The sequence below is a fragment of the Rhea pennata genome, chromosome 5, assembly GCF_028389875.1.
Source record: "Rhea pennata isolate bPtePen1 chromosome 5, bPtePen1.pri, whole genome shotgun sequence".
In the NCBI taxonomy this organism is placed as follows: domain Eukaryota; kingdom Metazoa; phylum Chordata; class Aves; order Rheiformes; family Rheidae; genus Rhea; species Rhea pennata.
Window position 1 is genome coordinate 33942407 of NC_084667.1, and position 12982 is coordinate 33955388.

General features: G+C 41.2%; 1 protein-coding gene across 1 annotated transcript in view; it reads right to left on the reverse strand.

The window, feature by feature from the left end:
- Window positions 1–4193, reverse strand: part of SWAP70 (switching B cell complex subunit SWAP70) — a 39719-nt gene extending 35526 nt beyond the window's left edge. The window contains exon 1 of the mRNA XM_062577610.1: window positions 4056–4193. Within this exon, the coding sequence (XP_062433594.1) occupies window positions 4056–4154 (99 nt within the window). The 5' untranslated portion in view covers window positions 4155–4193. The remainder of the gene's footprint in view (window positions 1–4055) is intronic.
- Between the last annotated feature and the right edge of the window lie 8789 nt (window positions 4194–12982).

Genomic DNA, 12982 nt, shown 5'->3' on the forward strand with positions numbered 1-12982 from the left:
CACACCCAGGCTCTGCTAGCTCAGAGCCACGAAGCTAGGGCCACTCTCCTCACCTCTGCTGCCATCACCCTATCACTGAGTTCCTTCAGTTGCTCCCCTTCTCTAGGGCACTCACAGATCATTTGTCATCATTTTCAACAACCTTACCCTTCCTCCTCCTCTCACCACCAAAAAGCTTCCTCTGGACACCCATGATACACTGGTGCCAGTTTGCATCTGCTGGAAACGCCTTTCTCTTTTATGGCTTCTGGCACTTAGGAAGAGCTCCCAGTAAATATCGCAGATCTAACGGGCCTTTCTTCAACTTATTCTTTGAAATCAGTTGACCAAATCTCAACAACTAAGGCTAAAGAGACTACTGATCTGCTGAAAGCTGCTCCTCTCCTGCTCAGTAACAGAGCCCCAGCGGCCCGTGGATTCCCCGGGGGTGGCTCCCCCTCATTCAGTTTACATGCTGTCTTCTTTTGCAAACACTTCTGGATGTATGGCATCCCTCCACAGTGCATTTGCACGGCACCTAGCACCTTATCACCAGGATTCCCAACTGCTACAATACTACAAATGCATCTGATTCCAGTTAATAATGTAACAGTACAACTCTCTGATTGTGAGTCATAATGACTAATTTCCTACCATCCTTCAGTGCTGTACAAAGTCAATTGTCTTACCGGGGTCCTACCCATTCGTCACAGATTCTCAACCTTTCCAGTTCTTTACTGCATTGTTCAAGGTCTTCCTCTCTATTTGGACAGTCCCTCTTGCTCCTGATTACAACATTCTTCCCCTTCCCACCAGCTACTGACTTCCCACTTAGTAAAAAGGCAAAACAAAGATAAGAAACATAATAAGCCTATATCATCCTACATAGAGTTAAAGAGTAGTTTACATTTTCTACACTCAACTAGGAATTTTGGTCACCTACGTTTTATGGGCTCGAATGAGACTGGATTTTCACAAGGTACTCACCATCCACATTCTGCAGCTACCAAATCAGGAATCCAAGACTTTGAAAATCTAGCCCAATGGTAGCAAACAGAACAAAAAAGAATAGCCAAATAGTCCCATTGCCAAAACACAGACAAATCACCTGTGTGATACAATGCAAGGAGCAGTTTCCAGAAAGAGTGTAAAAGTGGTCTGGTATGTATTACTTCCAAAAATCCAGTCATACAAATACACTACCAGGCTGTTAAGTGTATTGACATTTAAAAATGCTTCAAGATGTGACTAAAAAGCAGGGTGAATGTTAATACATTAGAGAAGCTTTTAAAATAAGTCAATTTTAAAATTGCAGATTGCAACAAAGGTGGATCTAAGTTAAATACAGGAATACAAGTATTGCATGTAGCTCGTACTAGAACCGTGAGAACAGCTGTAATTGCATCCACAAAAATTACAACTTTCACCTTGCTATATCACTGTTTGAAAGTGCTCCTGAAACACAACAACGTGTTTATTGTCTGCAGTAATGTGGACAAAATAATGATTGTGCTCATATGTAAAGCTATGATTTCAGATGTACAGCAGAGCACAAACGTTTCTGCTGATGAAAAAAAAGGATAAGATCTGCAGCCATCATAACATTAAAAATTCTAGAGATTACTGAAAAAAGTCAGTACACACTGGAAAAAGATAATATTCAAAATTACACAGAGGACTGATCTTTCTGTCTTTTCTCTTATTAACAAACCATATACAAACGATACAAACAGATAAAGGATTTCTCATGAAATCCTTATTATTCCAAGCAAGTCCCAGTTTTGGGGCTTTGTTCTATCTCCAGACTAAGGAGCAAAAAGAATGTACTTGGCTTCATTGTTTTGCTCTAGGTATATTAAAAATCATGCATGATTTAAACCTTCATGGTAGGGTCTCTGCTGCATAACACTCATTGATTTTTTTCATGTTATTTTAGTACCATTTCATGAAAGTGATTCATTTTCACAGAAGGACCAAAAATCACTCTCTGTGTAGAGAAACTAGAAATAACTTCCTTTAAAAACAATGTATTATAGTTAGGACCTTCTTTGTGATATGATTGCAGTACCTTATAGCAGATTATACAACCCAAAGATCCAGTCTCAGTAAGTTTTCTTGTTGTTATTTTTTTAGAGCGATGAAGTTGACAGTTCAACAAGTTACAACATTTTCATACTATTCTCAGAAAACAAAATTCTAACAAACTTTTTGATAACAGAAGTTTCTCCAAGCAATTATTGCTAATACCACAGATCTCTACTAATTAATTGATCTTCAAGCCTCATTACCAGCTTACACAGGCACTACATCTCGCTTGTAGTAACATGGATGAAAAATGCAGTATTGTGAAATACCTTCTCCATACAACAGAGCTGTAAATCACCTTGTTGGGAATCTATTTTTTGCTGTTCTGCCTACTCTTTCTGCTGTGTCAAGTGGAGCTACTGCCATAACACTGCACTTTGCCTCTGCAGTAGGACTGTCAATTTTACACTGACAGTTACCATTTGCCATAAAAAGCCTACAACAGAAGACTCTATCCCCTCCTACATTTCCTGAAAACTAATTCTTGGTGGCCACAGGGAGCAGCCTCATGTCAGATTTGCTTCTCCATTCACAAATCCTCCACTTGACAGCTTCCCTCGGGAGCATTTACCTAGCAGGGATACTTGTGCTAAGGCCCACTATTTTTCCCTTTCTCTCTCTCTCTGACAGTATGAAACATCAGAACTGTTTAGGAAGATATTTGGTGGGTAATAAAGAGTCATGTTTAATTGTCTCCTTTTCATTTTTTTTTTTATCTTTTCTTAAGCACAAGCATTTTTAGACATGGGACTCTGGACAGCAAAACACGACAAGGCAGGCATCATCTGTGCTTCGGCTGGAAATACCACAGCTGCTCTAATCCAGCCAGCACAGCCAACGATCTTGGAGAAAAAATGTCATCAGAGCAAGCTGTAGAAGTCCACCAGGACCCTGACACCTCTTACTCAGTCATTTAATTCACCTCACAGCCTGCATCAACTGAGACAGCTTCTTGACCAACTGGTGTGCAGACCTGCGTGAAGGACACGCCTCCTGCCTGACTGCACAAACCAAGGTTGGCCATCCAAGGTGGGGGAGCAAAACAGGAAAACGGAATTCCCTGAAAAGAAAAAAGAAAGAAAAGAAAAAAGAAAGAAAAGAAAAAAGAAAGAAAAGAAAAAAGAAAGAAAAGAAAAAAGAAAGAAAAGAAAAAAGAAAGAAAAGAAAAAAGAAAAGAAAAAAGAAAGAAAAGAAAAAAGAAAGAAAAGAAAAAAGAAAAAGGTGCCTCTATGATCTACTTCAGTTAGTCCTGCAACACTGCCATAAAAATCCTCGCTGTCACGATTCTATAGACCATGAAGGCCAAGATGGGCCCAGGGTTTATTTCAGCGTGAGCTCACAGCCAAGTCTGGCCTTTACCCTCCTCTTGCCACATGCAGCTTTGGGCCAGAGAAGGCCCTATTGCACTCTCCTGTTGCTTGGGCTGAGGAAAAGGAGAAGAGAAATGGGCTGCTTGCAGCAACCAGCGTGCTGCAGGCGCCCGTTACACAACGCTCCACGCGCGGCTCACTAAACCGCTCTCCGAACCGCCACAGCCACTCTTGCTCCCCGAGTTGAGCCCACCGAGAGCTCCAACCTCAGCTAGCTGCCGCAGCCAACACGATCGCTCAGCACTGCGGCCTCAACTGTCAGCAGGTGCCGAGCTCCTACTGCAGCTATCCACCTGCTGGCAGTCCCGGGCCGAGGCAGCGCCGCCGCGGGGCGCCGCCCGCTGAGCCCTGCCCGCCCCGACGGAGGCCGCGGCGGGGCCCGCCCGGCCCCGCTCCGCCGAGGCGCCCCGCGGCCGCCCCGGCCGGGAGGGCGCCGGGAGCAGGCGGCGGGAGCGGCCGCCCGCCCGGCGCAGCCCTCGCGCGGACCAACCGCCTCGCGACGCCCGCAACGGCCGCTAACGGCCACGCGCCGCGCCCGCGGGAGGGAGGCAGGGAGAGGGGGCAGCGCCGCCGCCCGCGCAGCGGCCGCCGCGCCGCGCCGCGCCGCGCCGCCGCACTTGCCTTGAGCTGCGACTTGGAGACCTTGCCGCTGCGGTCGAGGTCCAGCGCGGTGAAGGCATGCCAGATGGACTTGAGCAGCTCCTCCTTGAGGCCCACCATGGCCGGCCCGCGCGGCGCCGCCGCCGCCGCCCCGCTCCCGCCGCCGCCGCCGCGGCTCCTGCGGCGCCTCTGCCCGCGCCCCGCCGCCGCCCCCGGGCCCGCCCCGAGGCCGGCTCGCCGCGGGCCCGCCCCGGCGGCGCAGGGAGGGAGGGAGGGACGCGGCGGGGCGGGGCCGCTGGGCGCCGTCCGCGCGGCGGGGGCAGCGCCGGCGCTGCCGGGGCCGCCGCGCCCACCGCGAACACCGTTGAGTTAACATCCGCCGGGGGCGGCTGAGCAGGGCTGGTATAAAAACCAGCCCGCGGGAGCTGCGTGGTTGTTCGGGTGGTTTGTTTTGAACCTGTTCCGTAAGATGACACAACCCGTCGTAAAAATTGTAGATTAACGCGAGCAATGCTGGGGACCTTAGATGGCTCCACATTCTGGTGCTTTCCAGCCGATCTTGAAGAGGAACTTCCCATTAGCGAGAGGGGCAGTTGGGGGGTAGGCAAGAAGCAAAAAGAACACAACAGTGCAAGGTACAAGGTCTTGGTCAGACCCACTTTAGAGTGCCTAATTGAAGGCACCTGGTGGCAACCACAAAAAGGCCAAACTCCTAGCTTTTGTTCAATTTTAGCCTTCATTAACTCCAGCACAAAGAAAAGAAGTTGCACACCACAAATATTTTAGGTAGACTAGATGCTGGTTATTTAATTTTCAGATCACAAAATGTAGGAATTTTTACATATGAGACCCTGGAAACTAGAGTTATCCAGAGAGTTCAGATGATAATTTTTATTCTCTAGTATCCTCTCATTAGTTTAGAGCAAAAAATACTTTTTTTTTTCTTTTTTTTTTTTTTTTTTTAAACAAGCACGGTAGTGTCTCAGTAGCACAGCAAGTAATCAAAACGAACCTGCCTTGTTCATGGAAGTATCCTAGCAGCTTTCCCCTCCCCCGCACACCCCGTCCGTGTTTTTATTAACCCATTTCCCCCCTTGTGGATTCTGAAATCTTGAATGCACTAACAATTTATGCTCTTCAAGTTAGACAGTATGAATTACACAGTTAACTATCTACTGTGATTCATAAGGAAATTTAATTAACAGATTTGCCAGTGTGATGGCTACTGATACTGCTAGAAACATGTATAATCTTGAGATAAATTAGCATTTCTCCACAACTATTCCTCTTAAGCAGGCAAGAGGCAATTTTTGTATATGCCAATAACTCAAATTATCTTATTTGGTAGCTGAGCAACCACACAGTTGTAAGTAAACACAGTACATCTCCATTAAAGTATGCTAAACAAAGCCATAATTTGTAAAATGCCACTGTAAAAAAGCAGTTTGGAGATCTGGACCCTTATCCATGTTTTACAGAAGTCTCCTCAGGGCATGGACTTATTTCTCATTTTGCACAGAGTTCAGTGATTTTGGGCAGTTTCTCTCTCTCTTTTTTTTTTTTTAAATCAGAAATTACATTGAAAAATGAAGACAATTCCCCTCAGAAAATAACTGTAAGGAAAAGCCCTCCATGCTTCTTTTTGTTCTTTTTGCTGGTTGCTGTTATTACATAACTTATTACATATGCTTAAATCCTTTGCCAGAACAGGACTTGTTTTTCATGTAAATAGTTTCACTCAGGTAAATAAGAGTTGTAGCCCATATTTAAATGTTTCTTTAAAATAAAGTTTACATAAGCATCACCTACTCCAGCTTCTGCTACATCAATCAAAAAGATATTTTAAAGTTATGTATTAAGCAAGTACATGATTTTATATAGACATACTCATTCCAGATTTAAGAGTTTTTCATAGCATTGTACTGAGCAAAAAGACCCTGAAATTCTTTTGTCTAGACAAACTTGCACCCACTGAACAAAAAACTTTAAAAGACACATTTACAAAAAACCTTAACAATTGCAGGTTCACCTGCATCTACACCAAAAATGTGTCTGCATGGTACATTCTAGGTCACTCATCCAATTTAGTGTACTAGTCTGGATATTTGCATATCAAACATTTTGCACAGAAAACTTTTTAAGGAAAGATTGACCTAGGATTTGTAGATCATTAACAGTAATCACACTTAAAGTCCTCAGCAGCACTATATAACAAGCTTAGATTTCTTGCATTATAATACAAAAATAAGTTCTGATGCAACTTAACACCACTTCTGCTTTTCTTGAAGGTTCTCTGAAAGCTCAGCAACTTTCAAGTCTCTGCTTATTCTCGAGTGTTTGCTCACTACAGCTAAAGACAGGACTGATGAGTGGTGGGGAGATCAGGCAGGGAGAGTGGGGAGATCAGGCAGGGAGAGTGGGGAGATCAGGCAGGGAGAGTGGGGAGATCAGGCAGGGAGAGTGGGGAGATCAGGCAGGGAGAGTGGGGAGATCAGGCAGGGAGAGTGGGGAGATCAGGCAGGGAGAGTGGGGAGATCAGGCAGGGAGAGTGGGGAGATCAGGCAGGGAGAGTGGCTCAGTCTCAGAGCAACTGGCCCTTTCATGGAGGAGCTTCGGTTAGACCCTGCTGAGCTGAGCCTTGAGAGGCCATCAGGTCTCTCCTCCTCCATGCCCCCATCCCCCCCCCCCAGAAGCTTGCTTGCCTTTTTTGGCTCAAAAAAAAAAAAAAAAAAAAAAAAAAAAAAAAAAGATTTTTTGCCAGGCTGGTTCTAATGGAGGTGGGGGTGGGGGGAAATGGGGTTAAACTTTTGAATTATCTTTTTTCTTTTTGGCCACAGGGGCACTTAAATTGCCATGGAGGAAAGTATTTGGATCCATGAGGAACTTGCAGCTTTGGCTTATTGTTACCCTGGAGAAAGCATTCTTGAACTCTGGCTAGAACAGTGCTTTTCTTTCCCCAGAGCAGAGTAAACTGAAGCAAACAGGAGAGGAGGAGGAAAAAAAGCCAACTTTGCAGCCTTCAAGCCTTCACTGAATAAAATTGTTTCTACTATCTATCATTTTACATAGATATTTGATTAGTAAACAAAGATAAGATAAATACCGTTAATGATCAACACTTTATACTTTCAGAGCAGATTAGTCCTACTCCAAAATATCTCAAGAAACTACAGGGAGAGGAGATTTAAAAACACATCATCAATCAGTAAATGTATTAATCATTGAACAGTAACCTAGTCCTCTTACTCCACATTTGTGTTTGACAAGTTATTTCTCATCAAGGTTACAGAATTCGGCACAGCACAGAATTCTCCTTCCTTTCTGCAAGTAAGGTAGCTGTGGCAATTAAACCCCATTGCACTGCATTAACCACCTGATACCAGGCAACAGAAAAGCCACATAAGCGAGGTCAGTGTAGAAACCAATCAATAAATATTAGCTGTCTAAAAGTCCCAAAAGATTATAATCTCATTTGTTAAAGCCTGGAGCAAATATCTGTGAGACTTGACCCTAAACATCTTGACATCTAAGTAGTCAAGAGTGGAAAGATGTAACAGGAAACAAGCAGAAAGATTGAAAATAAACACTCTAGTAGTAGTGATTGGTGAGACTGCTAAAGGTTAGGAATAGGGGGTATTTTAGCCATGCTCCCCATCTCTGTCTTGCAGAACATCTTGCCTCAAGTACATTCATTAGTGGCACATTTTTGTGTCTGTAAATCAATACATAAACAAGATCTTTTCTCATCTGCTTCTATGCAGAACATGCAGAATCTTTCCCCTTATATAAGTAAAAAGGGTAACTCAGTAACAGCAGCAATTTTTATTTCCTTTAGCCCACATATCTTGCAGTAATCATGGTAAAACAGACACAATCATAAATTAGAATTAGGCCAGTTTTTCCACTTTTAGATTGGGTCAATCGAGGAAATCAATTTTGACTAGTATGATTATTTAGGTATCATGCTAAGTATCAATTCTACATGTTAGAAAGGAGTCAAATCATTGGAAAAAAATTAAGAGTTTTAAAAACAATTCTACAGATTTTTCAAAAGGTATCCAGATTCACAGTTTAAGGCTGTACAAAATAGGTCTGAGGAACATGTCAAGCAGTAATAAGTTGCTTTAATGAGGCACTGTAAATATCTTCCTCTCCTTGGAGGATCTCTGTTTTCCATATACCAATCCAATTGGACTTCAGGGGATAGTCCTACTCCTGTTACAACTTTTCAAACTAACAGGACCATAAATTCCTGTGTGCTAATCTGGCCAGTCACTTCCTTTCCTCTTTCCAGTATTTCTTCTTTAAATCACAACTAAGAACTTATTTGTCAGTTTAGCAGCCTCCAACTAGGGCAGCAAGCAGTTCTCTTGGATAGTTTCCATATTTCAGTGACAGAAGATAAGCTTTGGGCAGAGAAGTGCTATGTTTTTGACTACTGCTGACGTTGAAGGCCATTAATTTAGACCTGAGCCAAAAGCCACTAACTGTAATTAAACATAAAGCAAGCAGGGGAAGGGGAGAAAAGAGGAAAAAAAAAAAAAAAAAAAGAAAAAGTCCCACCACCTACGCACCCCAACACTATTACCACACCACCACACATTCCAGTCTGCTCCTCCAAAGTCACTTCAGCTTACTTCTCAATTCTGTGCCTTATCTTTACTAAGTGCCAAACTGCCAGTTCCATATCCTGCTATCTTGTGCATTTTGAACAACAAAAAGCATCCCTGGAGAACATTTTTTTACTCAGACATCCTTAAGAAAGGGATATGACTTGGCTAGCTCCAATACTTGTCCCTGCTTCCCGGACAAACCGGAGAGGAAAGGTCAATGTAAACAGACCCATTTCTTCCCTAGTGCTGTGATCACCTTGGAGTGGTTGTTACGTAACCTGGAACAGCTTTACACTTTAGCTTTCTGATCAAGGTGACACCCCTGAAACCACATACATGCCAAATCAGGGACAGAGAAGGGCAATTGCTAGCTAAGGATCAGGGTTTTTGTACTGGGGAGTTTGGTATGCCAAGCCCTCCAATTGCTTTTTATTTAATTTCACATTCAGATCTTGTGCTCTCAAGCACAGCTATAACAATGATATTTTCAGGCAGCATATGCATGTATAGACATATTAAGCTCACATTTGTTATGTGCCATATCACATATGGTGAAATTGTAAGAGGATTTCTTTTCCAAACCTGGGGGAGGGCTGGGGAAGGAGGGCAATTCAACACTTACCTATGTTACTGTTGGCAAGAACACTCAAATCACTACTGCAGATTAATATTTCTAATAATCTGTGTAGAGCATCATACTAGCATACAGACATTTCCTCTAAAGAAAAAGAAGTTAGTTGACTATTTTGTCCAGCAGGTGTTGCTGAAGACTACTAGGCACATTAAAGACAAGGTCAGGCTGGTCAGCTTCTGGTAGGGTGTCACAAAGACCACTTATTCAACAGGAAAAATAAGATGACAGTTAAAAGAGTATTTATGTTTATGAAGTGTTTAGGTTCTACAGTTTAAAGTGATATTTAGAATAATGGGATCTATTAAACTGAAATCTCTTCCAAATATACAAGCAGTGCCTACCTCTGTTTCCAGGTGAGGGTGACAATTCTCCATGACTTTTTATTGACTGGCTTCATAAATTTTTCAGGTTCTACGTCTTACTACAATGAGATTCATTCTAACTGAAACAGAACATGTAAATAAAGCCTTCAGAGTTGCTGTTTTAATAATATCTGTGGTAACCAACAACCTGTACCCAAGAGTTTGAAAGGGATAATCAGAGTGAGTTGGTAGGACTTGGAAATTATTGTTGTTAGTTCATAGCTTCCTTTATCAAACTCCCAGTGATCTTGCACTGAATTGTCACAGGGTTAATCAGCTAGAGTTACTAAAGCCATCTTAATCTAATTCTTTTGTTTTTAATACCTTAGCATTTTTTCCAGATTTTTTTGTAGATTCTATCTACATCAGTTTCCAAATGGAAGGTGCTAATTTCTGTTTACAAAACTACTTCTCTCCCATTTGTTCACCCTACATGGCAATAACAGACTAGTAGTACAGCAGGAGCATCACCAACATTTTCTGGAATTTTTTAAGCAAATCTGATTTTTTTAAGATGGTTTAGTAAAGGCATAAGCAGAATCCAATATAGTATTTAAGTACTAAATAGCATTCTGAAAATAAATATCTAAAAATAGTGTTTGATTAATTAAAATAGCTTGGTCCAACCACCAGTGAATCATATGGGCCATTAACGTTTCTAGAAACATTCCATGAAAAGGTTTTGGTTCACATGATCTCTTATGCCAAAATTAAATCAATCTGTGATGCTAGAAATTTGCATTAAAAAAAAAAAAAAAAAAAAGATTTCTGAGGCTTTTGGATTTTTAAGATATTTCAACAAGAACTGGTTTTATACAACCAAGAGGAAGACAACTCACCTACAAGGCAATCATTTAGGTGAAACAACGTAAGAATATGTTTTTTGGAAAGTGGCATTTGTCAGTGTTTTAAGTCTCATGTCTCAAAATTCTGTAGTACTAGTCCATCTTACCACCCAACCTTTCGGCAGATGTAGCAACACTAAGCAAGACTAAACAGATTGTGTTGTCTAGTAACACAATGTAAGACATCAGAAGACAGATTATGGGTAACTACATTTAGTTTCAGAAATAGAAGACAAGCTAACACATCTAGAGGAGATAGGTATGTAAAATACTTAATGATTTTTAGTTTCTCATCTTCTGCAAGTTTTTCAGGTCAGATACTCCAGTCAAGACATCAAGGCACTATGAACTTCATCATGCTACCTCCAAATAAGAAGACAAAGCTAAATAAATTCACATAAAATTATTCAAGTTTAACATTACATGTAGCCATTTGAAATAATTTTTGCCGTAAGGCTCTCATGCTTGTTTTTAAAAAATAGATATGAAGTTTGCTTAGAGTGCTGAAGTTGTTACAAACCTGGCTTTTCCAACTTTTGTATTTTTAAGAAGTATTTTCCAGTAGTTTCTTTTTAGGCCACCTGAAAAAGGTGATTTGCATAACCATATACAACTTTTAATCAAATGTTTGTAATAAATTCACTCACTGAAATTACTATAAGACTACTTCCATTTAAAAAGGAAAAAAAAATTTCTTCAAGAGCTATAAAACAAATGCCGCTTCTGACTTGGTAACCATCTTAACCACATACCCCTGTATGCAGGGAGTGGTTAAAAGAATATACTTTCCAAGTTCTCAGGTTCATCTCACTAGCCACTGTTAGAGCCAGGATTCTCAGCCACACCATTATCCGACTCAGAAAAGCCACTCCTATGAAAGTTTGAGCTAAAACTTCACCATTTCTACAGCTCCTCCAAGCCTCTTAGAATTCTAAGCTATTTTTTTAGAAGTTGTCACTGACACACAGGAAGAAATTTGAACATCCAAGACCATTTCAATCAAGTGGTTTTATACATCTCTCACACACAGATACAAAACCTGTGCTCAGCAACAGCCAAAGTCACTAATCTACAGCATAGGCTACAAGACTGTACTGATGGTACAAGCCTCTGAAACTGAGTGAGGTGCAAAGATGTAAATCATGGGTGTATCCAGTTTACACTGGGCAGTGGGAGAGGAAAATATAACTTTGTTGATCCCTTACTAATTAATAGGTAGAATTGTTTAATATGCTTTACAAGAAACTTCATTTAGCATGAACATCCAATTGCTGCAACTAACTATAGAAGAGTTACACTCTTCTTACACGTAAGTATTCTCAAACAAAACAGAGAAATGTCGTATGTCAGAACTTCAAGGTATTCCAGTTTAGCAACTTTTAATAGTGAGAAGTCCTTATTCAGAGTAAGATTACTTATAACAAACATCTGAATTTCATCATCTTTATAATCAGCTTCAGGGATGTTCACACTTAAGCTTCATGATGGGACAAGTGTAAATGCATGAATAGCACTGAAAAACTTTTCAAATAGAAATACTGAAATTGTTTAATCTTTTGAGTGTCCATTCAGTTAAAAACATCTTCTATCAAGTAGATAGTCACTTGCAGCTCTCTGAAAGAGGCCAGGCTATTAAGTCTTCCCTATTAATTTTAGTGTATCTTTCCTCTATCTTTCCTCTTCCTACAAGAAACACTACATCCATGCCATAGAACATGCTGTCATTACCTTCCAGGCTACTCATTTAATCCAATTTTTTACCTAGCTTACCAAATAAGCATCTCTCTCTATTAGCAGAAATTCATTACTTTTCCTCCTTACCTCAGACCTAGCAGACCTCCTTACCTCAGACCTCTGTTTTGTCATGTAGTTTCAGTTAGTCTAGTCCTTTATCTTCACAGTCACAGGTTCCACTTCAGGTCTTTCAGAGAACGCACCTTTTCAACTTGCAGTAACTTTTCCCGAGTGGTACAGCCAGAGCACTGTAGATACTAATGTATACAGATTGTCGTGCTTCTCTCATTCAACAATAACCATCAGTGAATACATGGCTCTAGGTCCCACCGTCATGAGAGGGAGCCACTGGCATGAGGCAAGAACAGGAAGCATATCTAATCTGAATTTGCCATAGTACAACCCTGAATCAGTACTTTATTTCTACAACTATCAAATTAATCAAGTGTTAGACACTATTAAACACAACTTTTAACTTTAATATTCAAATTCAACACTAGTAGAACAAATAAAGCACAAATGGGAAACATTGCTGTTTAAACCAAAATTAATGGAGAGATAAACCAGTAATTAGATCAGTTCTTTTTTTTAAGCAACATCTGTCAGCCTAAATCCACCAGTACAAGTTTTGATGGCCATATTCTATTCATTTCAGGACTTAAAACTGAAGAGTTGTCTGTTGGCATCTCAGACTGCAAATTTTAGTATAGTATACCATGAGCAAGATCAAACTTATGTACATAAACAACGAAGAACCTGA